The sequence below is a fragment of the Pelobates fuscus genome, chromosome 13 (genome assembly GCF_036172605.1).
Source record: "Pelobates fuscus isolate aPelFus1 chromosome 13, aPelFus1.pri, whole genome shotgun sequence".
Classification (NCBI taxonomy): domain Eukaryota; kingdom Metazoa; phylum Chordata; class Amphibia; order Anura; family Pelobatidae; genus Pelobates; species Pelobates fuscus.
In genome coordinates, this window is record NC_086329.1 from 109,011,580 (window position 1) to 109,028,036 (window position 16,457).

At 43.0% G+C, this 16,457-nt stretch overlaps 1 protein-coding gene across 3 annotated transcripts in view; it reads right to left on the reverse strand.

Annotated features, from left to right (window-relative positions):
* INSRR (insulin receptor related receptor) overlaps positions 1 to 15,111 on the reverse strand; it is a 69,048-nt gene extending 53,937 nt beyond the window's left edge. For all 3 annotated transcript variants that reach the window (XM_063440247.1, XM_063440246.1, XM_063440245.1), the window contains exon 1: positions 14,766 to 15,111. In XM_063440247.1, coding sequence (XP_063296317.1) covers positions 14,766 to 14,859 — 94 coding nt within the window. In that variant the 5' untranslated portion in view covers positions 14,860 to 15,111. The remainder of the gene's footprint in view (positions 1 to 14,765) is intronic.
* Between the last annotated feature and the right edge of the window lie 1,346 nt (positions 15,112 to 16,457).

Below are 16,457 nucleotides of genomic sequence, written 5' to 3' on the forward strand. Positions count from 1 at the left end.
GCGATTGACGGAAGTACCCGGTCGGGGTGCAAGGCGGGCCATTACACCCAACACCTAGACCACCAGTGTTCTCCACCGGACCACTAGGGATCGCAGGAAATGTCCCCCGACCCAAGGTAATCAAGGAGGGGGGGGGGATTACGGCACTACTGATACCATAACCGCTACAACGGGCTATAGTGGTTATTGTGCCTGGATTGTTTCTTTAAATAATCTACCAGTGACCCTCCCAAGATTAGGTTCTGGATCTGCGCTTAAACGGTAAGCATTTCCGCTGAACAGGGGTCCAGTATATGCCGCTGCGGGGCGCCTTGAACCTAAATAGTTTCGGAACCACTGCTCTATAATATCAGACAATGTAATTCCTCTAATTTACATTCAGATAAAACTACCCCTAGGGTGGAGAGAGGAAGGGGAAGGCAAATGTGAGTGTGTGGAAGGTGAGGGTAGAGTGACCAGGGGAGAAGATAGCGCTGGTTAAGGATGGAGGGATGAGATAACCTAGTAAGGGGATAAATGGAGAGAAGGAATGAGGGAGAAATGTTATTTTGGCAAAGGTTACAGGAGATCCTCTACCTGGTCCACAGCTAGGCCACGTTGCAAGAGAGGTGATCACAAAGGGATGGAGAGGAGGCCACTAGAAGTGGCATGTGTGTAGCACGAACTTTCAGCGCCTCTAAGCTCTGTATGGAGGTGCTGAAAGTTCCCTACAGAGAGGCACTGATTCAATGCATCATAGAAACATAGAATGCGACGGAAGATAAGAACCATTCGGCCCATCTAGTCTGCCCAATTTTCTAAATACTTTCATTAGTCCCTGGCCTTATCTTATAGTTAGGATAGCCTTATGCCTATCCCTTGCATGCTTAAACTCCTTTACTGTGTTAACCTCTACCACTTCACCTGGAAGGCTATTCCATGCATCCACTACCCTCTCAGTAAAGTAATAGTTCCTGATATTTTTAAACCTTGGCCCCTTTAATTTAAGACCATGTTCTCTTGTTGTGGTAGTTTATCTTTTTTTAAATCACTATGTGGAGATGCGGATTGGCACAGCGCAGTATTTTGCCACGTGAATGCACAATAGCCTCCAAATGCTTTCCCCAAAAGCATTGAATTGGCTGAAAGTGTCACATTTCAGGAACTCAACCAAGGACATGGGGCAGGACCAGCCAGAGCGAGACATACGCAGCACTGGAAAATAAAAGAGGGGGTTGTGACGAACTGCCACTGGCTTTTGGAGGGGCCTGATTGCCAGCCTCTTGCCCCAGGACTATGGCCACTGGCATGTATTGCCCTTTAAAGTCACTAACTTTGCATATTGGGACTTAGCACAATGCCCCTTTAAACTTTCAAAGTGGAACTTCGAACTACCCAATAGCCGGACCCCACACACACACACACGTGGAGTGTACTGCTTGTTTACCCCCCAGAAGCTGTGGTTAACTGCAGCTAATTGACGAACGGCTGGGTGGTCGCCGTTCATATAGTCGAACACGTGGCGGCCGCCGCCATCTTGTTTAGTCAAACACGTTCAGCTGTGTTTGGTCATCGAGTTCATGGAACTCAAATCAGACATGCAACGGCACGTACACCGCTTAACTTTAACGTCTTCGGAACTTCGACAGGAGTCGAATAGTGTTCGATAATTCGAACGCCACTTTAATATTGGTTATTTGCACGAACGGCCCCTGTTCGTGCATTTGAACGGAACTTAGCCTTGGACATAGACCGGCCGCACAGCTTAAATCTGTGGAACTATTTTGGGCATGAAAGCCATGCTTGCAGTCGATCAAAAAAGAGCCTTTCATAAAACTTTTGAACACCTGCTCTGATCTGGGGGATTTTTGGATATATTGTTCACCCAGATCAGGGCTATCCAGGGAGGTAGAATTTATGGGGGTATGTTGGGGTGTTTCTACACTTTAAGTAAAAAAGGGTATTTTCTGCCTGTGGATAATTAAGTTATTCCATTAGCTATCTTAATTATATCACAGGCAGAGGGGAGGGATTGCTGACTGTATGTGGGAGTGTTACAGTAATAATCATTGTTCCCATTGGTTTGTGTTCCTTGTGTCGCTGTGTTCCATCAGGTCCAGGGGGTGTGCCCCTGGCCTGAAAATGTGTATAAAAGAAATGCATTTCGCTCAATAAACCAGACCTTCTTTATCCTCAACTCAGAGCCTCGTCTCGCGTTGTAGGGAATGGCTATAACTGCTATATCACTGCTAGCTCTTGTAAGAGCTCTCTTCAGCTATACAGCTATACTCGCCTGGAGGAGAGGTCTTTCCCACACGGTCCTGGATCCAGAGGCTGGACCAGGGTGGGAAGGAGACGGCGAGACCCCAACCAAGCTACGGCGGTTCATGGAATCTGTGGTGGCTATGATGTCCGGTGCGGATGGATTTTTAAAGTATACACCTTTGTATTCCTAACACAATAGTGCCACACTCCAACCCCACTTGGTATGAGAGTCGGGATGGTCATTACCTGGTTCCCATACCGTATGATACCATGACGTCATGTGCACATGCGCAGTATTGTCATGGAGAATGATTGTATTCAGTCATTGTCTGTGGCAGAAACAGATGCATTGTGTGCATACTCCAATGGTGCCCAATGCTTCTCTATTTACTAAAACAATTATTGTTTAACAAAAATCATTCTTTTCATTTTGGCTATTCAGCCTTATATCCTTCCAGACCCCTTCTCGTTCTTGGATGCAATATTATGGTATCGTTTTTTGCATCCAGGGGCTTGGTAGCACAAATCCTGTTAATTAAATCCATTGAGCTGACAGGCGATTAGGAAAGAGATTCACATCTAGTCTGGAATGTACAATGATCTGTGATTAGTGTTTAGTTATTTTATTTAATGACATTTCCAATTTCTATCACATACCGCAGCGAGTGGCTCTACGTGTCTATATTACAGGACTGACGCTAAGAGATTCTAATTACACCGAGCAGATTACCAGCTTGCGTTCCTATCGGCATTTCCCATCATCCCATCTATTAAAGCTACTGATTTAAGAACTACAAAAACACGCTCCTATAATAGTAATACATATCAGCACTTGAACCCCTAATAATCTCAGTGGACAGAATCCCTCCAATGACACAATTAGATTGTAAGCTCTTTGTATACATAATTTACCCTGAAAAAAAAAATAAAAATAAAAATTATATATATATATATATATATATATATATATATATATATATATATATATATATATATATATATATATATATATATATATATATATATAAATAAATAATAATGAAAAAAAAAAGTAAACAAAACCTGGAATTTGCGCTTTTTGTCTGTTCAGGCGTAATTCGCCTCTTTCATATTAAATGCACCCACACTTATTATATATAATTTTATTCAGGGGAAACAGGGCTTTCATTTAACATCAAATATTTAGGAAACAATTTAATATTAATAGAATATAAAAAAAAATGAGAGAAATTAAGAAATGTTATTTTTTTACTTCTACGTGACATTCTAACTGTGTGTCATAATACTGTTTGATTTTACTGCAATAAAATACACATTTGTATCCAGCGATGTCTCACGTGTAAAACAGTACCCCCTATGTACAGTTTTTATGGTGTTTTGGGAAGTTACAGGGTCAAATATAGAGTGTTAAATTTTTCAGTTTTTTCAAATTGAAATTCGCCAGATTGGTTACATTGCCTTTGAGACCGTGTGGTAGCCCAGGAATGAGAATTACCTCCATGATGGCACACCATTTGCAATAGTAGACAACCCAAGGTATTGCAAATGGGGCATGTCCAGTATTTTTTAGTAGCCACTTAGTGTTAATATTTGTTTCTGTGTGAAAAATGCAAAAAAACTAATTTGACCGCCAATTAGTTGTTATTCTGCTGGTGCACGAAGGTACTCTCTACTTTCTTCTTTTTTTGCCTGGAATCAAATAATCTTCCGGCAAAGCTCCTATTAACTGTAATATCCTATGATTAGCAAGTTCGTTTATCCCACTTCCACTAGTGTGGGAGGGAGATCTGGGCTGGCTGAGTGTGACGTGATTAGTCACACTCTCCTATATTGGACGCAAGAGAGAAGTTCAGTAACAAAATAGGCTATACTCTAGCAATCTATGCTCACGGCTTTAAACCACTCTATCACCTACAACAAGCAAGTGCCATTATCTCCCTTCCACTTGTGAGGCAGGGAGATCCGAGCCGGCTGAGTGTGATGGGATTAGTCACACTCCGTCATACCGGATGCCGCAGATAGACTTAGCAGCAAACACAGCCATTGTATAGCACCTTAAATCTACTATAGTGCTTTACTGCCATGTGTTTTTTTGTTGAAGCCTTTTGATAGTTTTTTCACGCAGAGCCGAAGTTCAGCAGTCTGGGTGATCTAGACTGCCGCTCTGCACATACAGCCGGACCAGCTCAATATTCATGGTTATCGGAGCGCAGCTGCTCCCACACGGCTTGCGTTCCACTGATCACCGAGCAACACAGTGGAACGCGGTGCCTAGCAACTTCGGTTGAGGCACTTTGATTGGCTTTCCCACGTGCACCCTGAACACCGACCTCGGTCTCCCCACACACGAAGGCAGGGAGTAATCTTTTATATTTACCGATATAAGTACGTTGTATATTAAATCTGTGCGTTTTATTAGCATCCTGATGAAAGCCCATGTACTGGGGCTGAAACGTCGATAATTTTTTAATGATATAAATTAAAAGTTATATTTTATTATAACCCTTATAAAGTCCTTAGAGTGTGGTCATTTCATATATATCATTCTACATGTATTTTGATATCACTATTAATATCTACATATTTATTTTAGAATATATATTTAATACATATTCTGTGTGTATTTTGAGATATATATATATATATATATATATATATATATATATTCCAAGTATATATAATTTTAAACGGTTTTAACTTTTTTTTTTTTTTTTTTTTTTTTATTAAACATTTTCAGGCAGGAGGGGGACTACCTGTCAATCCAGGCTCTCCCCCTGCTGACATTGCTATGGATTGCTATGCCGTCCATGTGATCGTGAGGTCCTCGCAAGGACCTCACGATCACATGGACCAGGAGGGTGGGAACGGCAGCAGGGGGACTCCCTGGGATGCCAGATGAGTCCCCCCACCACGATAGCCGCCCGCCGATGTGTAGATCCGGGTACCCAAGGACAGCATAGCACGCCCGCCGCCCTTAAAGCGTTAAAGACACAGATTGTGGGAGAGATTTTGTACCTGCAGGTGAATACAACTTTAAAAGACACAATTTACAAACAGCAAGACTTGTTAAAGGGACAGCTCATTGAAGTGGTCTGGGTGCCGTGTCCCTGTCACACTTCGGACTAAGACTGCCTCTAGCAGCTGTCAATTAGACAGACACTCGAGGCACTTCCTGCTTGCTAGGTTACTTTTGGTCACCTGACGCTCTGCATGAAGAGATCCAACGTCTGTTAAATCCCCAAACGAATACATTGCAGCAATGCTTTTCTATGGGGAGGGCCTAATGCACTTGCAGCACGTAGATAAATCACTGATGTCTGAAAGGTTTTGTTAACCCTTTCAATGCTGGAGGGGCAGAGGGAACTATAGTGTAAGGAATACAGATTTGTATCCCTTTAAAGAGAAACTATGAAAGTTATATCACTCAAACACAGCAATGCTATTAAAAGGAATATGCAACACTTGGAGGTTATTGATTTTAACCAGCAAACACATTTAAAACAAATTATATATATATATATACACACATATATTATATAGCTTATATTAAACAAACCAATAAAAACTTTGAAAAGTATGGAATAATGGTTTACTCTATAAACAAATGTAATAAACTTGGTCAGAATGCATTACTGGGCCTCCCCCCATCGTAGTTTCGTATCAGTCCACTAATCACGAGAGAGAGAGAAACCCACTACTGGAGCCGGCTCTGCATGATCACACTGATTAGACTCCCTCACTTCTCCCCCTGTCAGGGTGTTAACAAGGCGAAGAGATCTTCCAGCTGCACATACATCTGTCAGGCATGCCCAATGCACCTTTCCAGCATTCCTAGGGATACAGCACTGATTGGTTAGATCAGTGCTCCCCCTGGAGTGGGTGTGGAAAGCATAAGAAAAATAAAAAAATACCCCTCTTTGTCTCAGTGGAGATATCTTTGCCAGAAGCTCAAGCCCATCCCTATTAAGGGTTAATAAGTAGATAGGGGTGTATATAAAAAAAAATACCCCTCTTTGTCTCAGTGGAGATATCTTGCCAGAAGCTCAAGGAAGCAAGGTGAAGGGTCAGTGTTAGGACCCGCTTGGGGGGGGGGGGGGGGGTCTGCCTTGACGTGGGCAGGCGGGCATTCCCTCTAATGGCCATTGGAGTAACTAACGGACCTCCATTTGTCTAAATATATATAGGGATTAAGGAGAGAGCGCATGTAACCTTTTTTTTCCTTTGGTTTTTAAATACATACATACATACTGTGAAGAAAAGAGACCCCAGCTACCCTTTTCTTCTATGTTTTGTGTTTAATTCCCTTTTTTCTGCCAACAATAGCTTATCCGTTCGGCAGTTTGCATCACCGACAATTAAGTGTTCCCTGGGTGGCCGTTGTTTGTATAGCCGCACGCCACGAGGAAAAGAAAACGGCGGCCATCTTGTCCGCACGAGGCGAGTCAGCGGGACTTGGTCGTCGAGTGTCTGGAACTAAAATCGGACACTCGACCGTGCGAAGTACCGCTGAAAACTACCGGACGGCCGGTTCTCCAACTTGCCGAACACCCAGAAGAGCGGCATTCGGTAGTTATATCCGTATGGACCAGGGGAACAATCGCTCCTATGAGCCAGGAGGGTATTTTCGGGACTTTTGACAGTTTTCGCCCTTTTTCCCAAGCGACCGACCCCACACACGGAATTCGTGGAACTATTTTGGGCAGGAGCCTCGTGTGTGGTCGGTAAACTAAGACTTCCACACTTTTTAAGAACCCCTGAACCGATCTGGGTGAAATTTGGATATGTTTGCCTCCCAGATCGGGGCTATCAGGGGATATGTATTTTGTGGGGATACCTTGTGGGGAAAGGGGTGTTCCAATGTTTGGGTAAAATGTGTGCCCTCTGCCTGGAGATAATTGATTTAACCTTTAACTTATCTCACTATCTTCCAGGCAGAGGAAGGGGCGTGTAGTAAGAAAATACTGTACAGTGATTGGTAATATGTTTGTTTGTTTTGGGAGGTCCTCTTGCATGAGGACCCCCATAAAAGCCAGCCTGTTTCAATAAAGCTTTAGTTCTGTTACACCCTTCATGAAGTCTTGGCTCATGTTTGGGGAAAGGATACTCTAACTACTGGGAAGGATTGTCGTGAAGCGGTATTCATCTCTACCCCCTGCTGGAGCTATGGTCACTTATACTCAGCAGCTGGAAAAGGAACAAGGGACTGCAGTAACATCTCCCCTGCAGGTCTTAACACATACATACATACATATATTCATAATGACATACAGACATACATTGGTACATACATACATACAGATACACACACACACAGAGCTCATTTTTCAGCCACCCTCCTGTTTCTTACCTTTTCTTTGCAGGAGGGTGGCTGGGACTGATAGGAGTCGGGCTGGGAGGAAGTTACACTTCTTCCCAGCAGCACTTGCTTCGGCTGCGTTTTTTTAAGGGGCCCGGTGGCGCTATTACATGGCCACAGCGCTGACCAGGCCACTGAAGATATAGGGCCCGTTGGGTGGCCGATCGGTCTCATCAGAGTGCGGGCCCCGGTGCAACTGCACCGGCAGCAGTCCCGCCGCTACACGTGGGGCCCGGGCAGCCGAGCCCCACAGGGCCACCGGCCCTGATAGTTACACCTCTCGTGGCTGGCACTCAGACGGTCTCTAGAGGTGCATTCTGGGTCAGTTCTGCACAGTATCTCATACGGGTGCATTCATTTAAGCGTGTTTTTCTGCGCATGCGCAATAGTTTCCAAATGCTTTCGTATGTGAAAGCACTGGATTGGCTGAGACTGGCACATCGTTGGAAAAAAGGTCAGTAAAAGGTCACCTAAACAGACGCACCGACTCACTGACAGACACTCACACAGACAGACCTTTTCACATAGACAAATTATATTTAAATTTGCCCTCCCTGCCTCCCTACCTTTCCCTGGGATCCATTGGGACTGCTCATCTTCCTGCTCCCTTGCGAGTTGTTTTGTGAGCTGGGGCAACGTCATATTCCGGCTGCCGGCATCACTGGACTGCGCACAAGGGAGCAGGAAGATCACAGCTCCCTCGCCGCCTCTGTAATCAGTCAGCTGCCTGCCTCAACTAATCTTGCACCATGAACTGTGAATGTTGGCTGCCCTTCTCCCCCCACTATGAGCCACCTGTCTGTCCGCTCTCCTCTGATCACTATGAGCCGTCTGCCACCTCGGGGGCTGAAGGGCCTCACTAAACCCAGGTGCCAGGACAAATTTCCTAGTCGCCATGGCGACCTTGGATTTGTCGAGCCCTGCAATACCATATTTATATAGTGGTGAATAAGACAATGACAAACAAGAAATACACCCCCTGCCTGCAGAAAGCAGAATATGCAAATTCACTTCCCTTGACATTCAGGTAATACATTACCCCCAAAACCAATACCAGACATTAAAAACGGACCAGACAGCCACTAGAGGCGCTTCCTGCGAAATAAATAAGTTTAACTCACTGAAACGACGCTGGATGCCATCTTGTTTGCATGAGAATGTACGTTTGCATTCACAGTTATACGTTGTCACACACCCTACAAGATGGGTTTAGAGGCATTTAATTTCAATGTGACATTTACTCTTGTGAAGCAGAATGAACGTTATAATACCCTTTTTCACGCCCTTTGTTCGGCTGTCCGTACCCCACGTTCGTTTACCAAACCCCCATCTATGTGGTCCATGGGTTCACATCTTTTAACAACCGACCACCCCTGGCTGTTAACTGCAAATTGCTTGTTAAAGAAAGTGTTTCCCCCGTGTGGCTGCCATTCGTATTACCGAATGCACGTGTGCAAACAAACGGTGGCCATTTTGTCTCTAGAACGTGGGCAGCAGTACATGGTCGTCAAAGACCTGAAACTAATTTCGGCTACTCTACCCTGCAAATACCCGGTAAACTGATACCGCTGCCCATCAAACTTCCTGAACCAGTAGGAGAACGGCGTTCGGGAGACCTAAACTATCAGGGGGAATGTTCGTATACTAGCAGCCATGGGGAGCCTTCCTTGGCATTCGTGTGAGAGCCTCCGAAAGACCAGTCGAGCCTAAATTTCTCTGGAACGGTTTTGGGGCTTCACCTCTTGGCCGACTGGTCAAAACTTCACTCGAATGGCGTTCCCGAACCATCGAACGGATCTAAGTGATAATTTGACAAAGTGGGCACTCAGATCCCAGTTATTTGGTGATGTGACTTTTGCGGAATTCTAAAAATATAAAATGTGTTTTATAATGGTTGCAAATATTGTATATTTTCTGTACCTGAGAGATAATTGAATTATAGAGTTGTTCTTACTCAATTATCTTTCAGGCACAGAGAACGAGTCTGAACTGTTTACTTGTCCCTTGTCCTCTCTCAGGTCCATCGGGGAAATGCCCCTGGAATATGATTTAAGAAGCTCCTTACATGGGGAGCTTCATAAAAGCCAGCTGTGGCTGAATAAAAACCAGTTGACTCCCAGAACTGAGTGTCGCCCAGTTACTGGGGGATTTTGCCTTGGATATTTGATTGCTTCCTCAGCTACAAGGATTATATAGCGGAGATATTTATGCTGAATATTGGAGCTCCGCTACAAGCATTGTATGCATATTAACAGATATCACCACCCACTCCTGGTTCTATATACTGGTATGAACACAGCTTCCTGCACATGGGGCTCCAGATCGGCCTATGAGGGTAACAACAACTATGCTGTTTTGGGTAAAATATTGTTTAAGATAATAACAAACGGTTAGCAACCCAATGACACTTTCCTTATTGCTGCTGGCAGACCCCGGTATGTACTGTAAACAGGCTTATGTACACAGTACGTGCACTGCACACAGTTATTTACAAGCTCTCCATGTCATGCACACGTAAAATTATTTCTCACTTTCTTCAACGTATTATTTTTCTCTTTGTTATAGGAACGTGGACTGACACATTGCAGTGTGCGTTGGACATGCAGATTACATACCATGAGGGTGTGCTCTAAAAAAGAGAAATATGACAGGCCTCACTCACTAAAGTGGAAGTTGGGGCATAAAAATAAAAAAATGGGCAAGATTGCCAAATTGGAAGATTTAAAAAAAAAAAAAATATATATATATATATAATAAGAAATGTTTGTTTTACATTTCTTGACAATTGTTGTTTCCATTGAAAACCCGTCTGTCTACATCCAAGTGTTTAGATCAATTTGAGATAATGCTGCAAAGTGATCGCGATGAGCATTGACCGGTCTGTGGAAGCGGTGCGTGATGAGACTCAATCTAAATTTACCGCCATGTTACTTAAAGGACAACTGTCACCTCAAAACCAATTTTAATATAATCCATTTATCTAGTTTATAAAGGAAATTGAATTTTAAACAAGTATATTTAAGAAAAATTAGAAGGTCAGGATCCTCGAGCCATAGACAGAGCTTGGGTCGGACAGTGTTTTATAACGGACGGTCAGTCTCACTTCACTCCCAACAGAGATGTGAAGAACCCTGAAGTGGTAGCTAGGGGTTCGTCTGGTTTTACCCGAACGGCTAAGAACAGGAGTGATTATAGCTCGCTGTTCGGGATTCCATTAGTCTCTTAGTCCAGAGTAGATGCAGCGTTCAAGCAGAATTTCCCAAAGCAGTAATCATGTACCCAAACATCAGCCGAAACATGATGAAGGGTGCAACAGGAATTAAATTGTATTGTGCCACACAGGCTTTTATGAGATTCTCCAGGCCAGATGAACACCCCCTGGACCTGATGGAAAGCAGGGACACAACTTAGTACTACCAATGACAATAAAGGGACAAACAGTGACACTCCCAGTACAAACATTTAATTTCCTCTTCTCTGCCTGGAGATAATTAGGTCAGATAAAGTAATAACTTAATTATCTCTGGGCAGATGCAACACAATTTTCACAAAACTTGAAAAACACCCAAAAACATACAAATGTAACATCCCCTGATAGTCCCGATATACAAAAATCATCCAGATCGATTCAGGGGTTTTCGAATTTCATGGAAGTCCCATTTGACCGACCGCACACAAGGCTCCTGCCCAGAAACAGTTCCATGTGTTTAGGCTGTGCGGTCAGTCTATTTCGTTAAGTCACAAAACCGAACAAATGCCCAAATGGATCCCTCTGGCTCATAGCAGCATGTTTGACCAGTGTTTTGGGAAGTCGAGTGTCCGATTTTAGTTCCAGACACTCAAAGACCAAATCCCGCTGCCACCTTTCGTGCAAACAAGATGGCCGCCGTTTCCTCTTCCACATAAAGAGCGATTGATTGCCAGAGGTGGTGGGTCATTCGGTAGTTTTCAAACTACCGAACAAATAAACAAAAAAAAAATATCCTAAATATTGAACGAACAAAGCTAGAAAATGCTGGTACTCTCACAAGAGACAGTCGGGTCGTTCAGTGTTTTATAACAGGCGGTCAGTCTCACTTTACTCCCAACAGAGACCGTCAGTTATAAAACTTAATTGTATCCATACTATATACGTATCATTACACCAGTGATGGTACCATAGGGATTCATTGTATCCACGTATACTATATACGTATCATTACACCAGTGATAGTACCGCAGGGATTCATTGTATCCACGTATACTATATACGTATCATTACACCAGTGATAGTACCGCAGGGATTCATTGTATCCACATATACTATATACGTATCATTACACCAGTGATAGTACCACAGGGATTCATTGTATCCACGTATACTATACACGTATCATTACACCAGTGATAGTACCGCAGGGATTCATTGTATCCACATATACTATATACGTATCATTACACCAGTAATAGTACCACAGGGATTCGTTGTATCCACGTATACTATATACGTATCATTACACCAGTGATAGTACCACAGGGATTCATTGTATCCACGTATACTATATACGTATCATTACACCAGTGATGGTACCATAGGGATTCATTGTATCCACGTATACTATATACGTATCATTACACCAGTGATAGTACCACAGGGATTCATTGTATCCACGTATACTATATACGTATCATTACACCAGTGATAGAACCACAGGGATTCATTGTATCCACGTATACTATATACGTATCATTACACCAGTGATAGTACCATAGGGATTCATTGTATCCACGTATACTATATACGTATCATTACACCAGTGATAGTACCACAGGGATTCATTGTATTCACATATACTATATACGTATCATTACACCAGTGATAGTACCACAGGGATTCATTGTATCCACGTATACTATATACGTATCATTACACCAGTGATAGTACCACAGGGATTCATTGTATCCACGTATACTATATACGTATCATTACACCAGTGATAGAACCACAGGGATTCATTGTATCCACGTATACAATATACGTATCATTACACCAGTGATAGAACCACAGGGATTCATTGTATCCACGTATACTATATACGTATCATTACACCAGTGATAGAACCACAGGGATTCATTGTATCCACGTATACTATATACGTATCATTACACCAGTGATAGTACCGCAGGGATTCATTGTATCCACGTATACTATATACGTATCATTACACCAGTAATAGTACCACAGGGATTCGTTGTATCCACGTATACTATATACGTATCATTACACCAGTAATAGTACCACAGGGATTCATTGTATCCACGTATACTATATACGTATAATTACACCAGTGATAGTACCGCAGGGATTCATTATATCCACGTATACTATATACGTATCATTACACCAGTGATAGTACCGCAGGGATTCATTGTATCCATACTATATACGTATAATTACACCAGTGATAGTACCGCAGGGATTCATTGTATCCATACTATATACGTATAATTACACCAGTGATAGTACCGCAGGGATTCATTGTATCCACGTATGACCAGTGGCTGCACAGAACACCAGTGGTCACTAATGTTAGGGATACAAACAGGTCTTCCTATTGCTAGAGTGCTATACTAACCATTTAGATTATTGCCCCCTAACCATTAAGTAAAGCATTTAACTCATCGTTATTTCCCAGGGCCTCTTGTCTCACTGCGGTCATCGGTCCTGACGATCTCAGACAATGATCTGCTTATCCATGGGGAGAGTAGTGTGCATGCACGGCAAATCAGCATCTCCTCATAGATGGAGAGGGTTAAGGGACTCAATGCAGACAGTGGAGAAGCCATCCGAGTAACGGTTTGATTGCCCAAGTGATTTAAACACTTCCATTTCTCAGACAAGCCATTATTTACACTGCTCAGCCTGCATGGACAGGAGTTTGCCCCATAACTTCATTATATGGGTGTCCATGGCACCAGCTTAAGTGATGAACCGTTAATGAAGTGTTGAATCCAGCTCCGGCTAGCTGTGCTCCTTCCCCTTTTGTCTGAGACGTGAATCAGGAAGTCTTGTACAGTGGGTTTCTACTAGGCCGAGCGCGCCAGCTGACACTAACCAATGCGCGGCGATCCTGACGTTCCTAGGCTTCAAGTTCGGACAAAAGTAAAGGAAAGCAGAGCTAACGGGTGCTGCATTCAACACTTTGCAGTTAAACTGTTCGTTAACGGTTTAACCCCAAAAGGTAAGCCAGCGCTGCAATGGTTCTGGTCCCCACAGTGTCCCGTTAATGAGGTAACTATTAACTACCGGACTGCCACAGAAATGTGCCTAACCAACGGTAGAAATGAGTTTCTGGGAGGCCAGGGGTTAACCCCTTAAGGACACATGAAATGTGTGACATGCCATGATTCCCTTTTATTCCAGAAGTTTGGTCCTTAAGGGGTTAAGAGGGTCAGGTAATTTGTATTCTGGTGTGACATACAGGTCAGGAGGTAAATGACATTAAGATATGCTGCCACATGGCGTAGGTTAAATACAGCAATGGCACACATCACAAGATTACTATACACATCTATTAGAGCTATTTACTAAACGGGAGAATTGCTGGAAATTCAAAGTGAAGGGAAATATAGCAAGCCAGAGGCACAGCCGACTTGGAGAAACTTTCTTGTTTGGTTATTTTGACATTACAGTTAGAATTCCCTTTGAATTCCTGGCAATTCTCAATTTAGCGAGTATATGTCAACGTATCCTTCACCTCTTAAGATAAACGACTGCATTTACCACCTCTGCTGGAAAGCGATGCAATGCAACAACTATTGGATAACAATGAATAATATTTGAGGCTGATAGTGCCAGTTTGAACACAGGAGATATCAGAATTCAACTCCAACAATTCTCAGGCAGGAAACAAAGACTGATTGGGCTTTATAAAAAGTTGTAAATCTCTGAAATTGGATCTCAAAATGTTACCGCTCCCTTCAAAGGGAGTTTCTAATCAATTTATTTCACATGTGGCTAGACACACTGCTCTATCAATGGGAGATACAATATATCTAGATACATGATAAAACAATAGGTAAATGATAAACAACAGACAGATAAATGCTAAACAATAAAACATTATATACAATAGATGGATAATATAGACACACAAATCTACAAATAGATAAATGCTAAACTTACAGTCAGCTGACTCGCTCTGTATGATAAATATCAAAATGATCACCAGGACTTGCTTTAGCCCACCGATGCCAATCAGAGTGCCCGCTCCTTCCATGGTCACTGCACTCTCCTGTTAGTCAATATCTGCAGACAGAGCAAAGCTACACTCTTTAAACTAACAAACTGCACATGGGCTCAGCTGGGGGCTCCAGGACACATAGTGTCACATTTACAGAGTGAGGGTAGGTACTGGGGAGAGTGTCCCAGGTTATAGCATTGCTAGCTAGCAGAGTATAGAATGGATAGAGTGAGGGTAGGTACTGGGGAGAGTGTCCCAGGTTATAGCATTGCTAGCTAGCAGAGTATAGAATGGATAGAATGGATAGAGTGAGGGTAGGTACTGGGGAGAGTGTCCCAGGTTATAGCATTGCTAGCTAGCAGAGTATAGAATGGATAGAGTGAGGGTAGGTACTGTGGAGAGTGTGTCCCAGGTTATAGCATTGCTAGCTAGCAGAGTATAGAATGTATAGAGTGAGGGTAGATACTGGGGATAGTGTGTCCCAGGTTATAGCATTGCTAGCTAGCAGAGTATAGAATGGATAGAGTGAGGGTAGATACTGGGGATAGTGTGTCCCAGGTTATAGCATTGCTAGCTAGCAGAGTATAGAATGGATAGAGTGAGGGTAGATACTGGGGAGAGTGTGTCCCAGGTTATAGCATTGCTAGCTAGCAGAGTATAGAATGGATAGAGTGAGGGTAGGTACTGTGGAGAGTGTGTCCCAGGTTATAGCATTGCTAGCTAGCAGAGTATAGAATGGATAGAGTGAGGGTAGATACTGGGGAGAGTGTGTCCCAGGTTATAGCATTGCTGGCTGTCAGTGTATAGAGTGAATGGAATCTCAGCCTGTCTGCACACCTGTATGAGGGAGGCGGGGCTCAGAGACAGGCCTGCCCCATTCACCCAGCAGGTATATTTTGTGTATTGAATACATGGCCAGTGTATCCCTCACGTTTACTACAACTCCATGTAATATCATCGTTCAGAAACAGGGGGGACTAACCTAAAACAGGGTACAAGCTTTCTGACAACAAAACATCAACATTTAAACCAAATGATTAACCCCTTAAGGACACATGACATGTGTGACATGTCATAATTCCCTTTTATTCCAGAAGTTTGATCCTTAAGGGGTTAAAAGTGGAATTTTTATTTTAGTCTCCGGTTTTCAAGCTTGATGTAAACAGGCCCCTGGGATTTATTCACTAAGCTGAGCCTGGCCGGGTTGGAGCACTAACTGTGAAAATCAGGTTCCTGCTCACTGCAGATTTTCAAAATGCTTCCTGAAAAATTGCAACTTTGAGACTCAAAATATTTGCATCAAACAGACATATTTACATGAAAACATATAGTTGTGGGTAGGAATAGCGTTTCAGAGAAACACTTTGGGTCAAAGGGAAGAGAATGGCCGGGAGCCAAGTTTAACCCCTTGATGGCTAGTGACCTGGTAGAGCTCTTACCAAAGCCAACTCCGTGACAATAAAGGGTTAATGTATTTTAATGGGGAAAGGGATAGGAACTATAAATATCGGAAACGCTGTGGCAAGAGGAAAGGGGATAACCCTAGGTAAGAAGTAATTGAATAGAAAGGTAATTGCCTACTGGTGTTAGTTTATTTAAAACATATCAATTAATACATCTGTTTAAAATCTCGC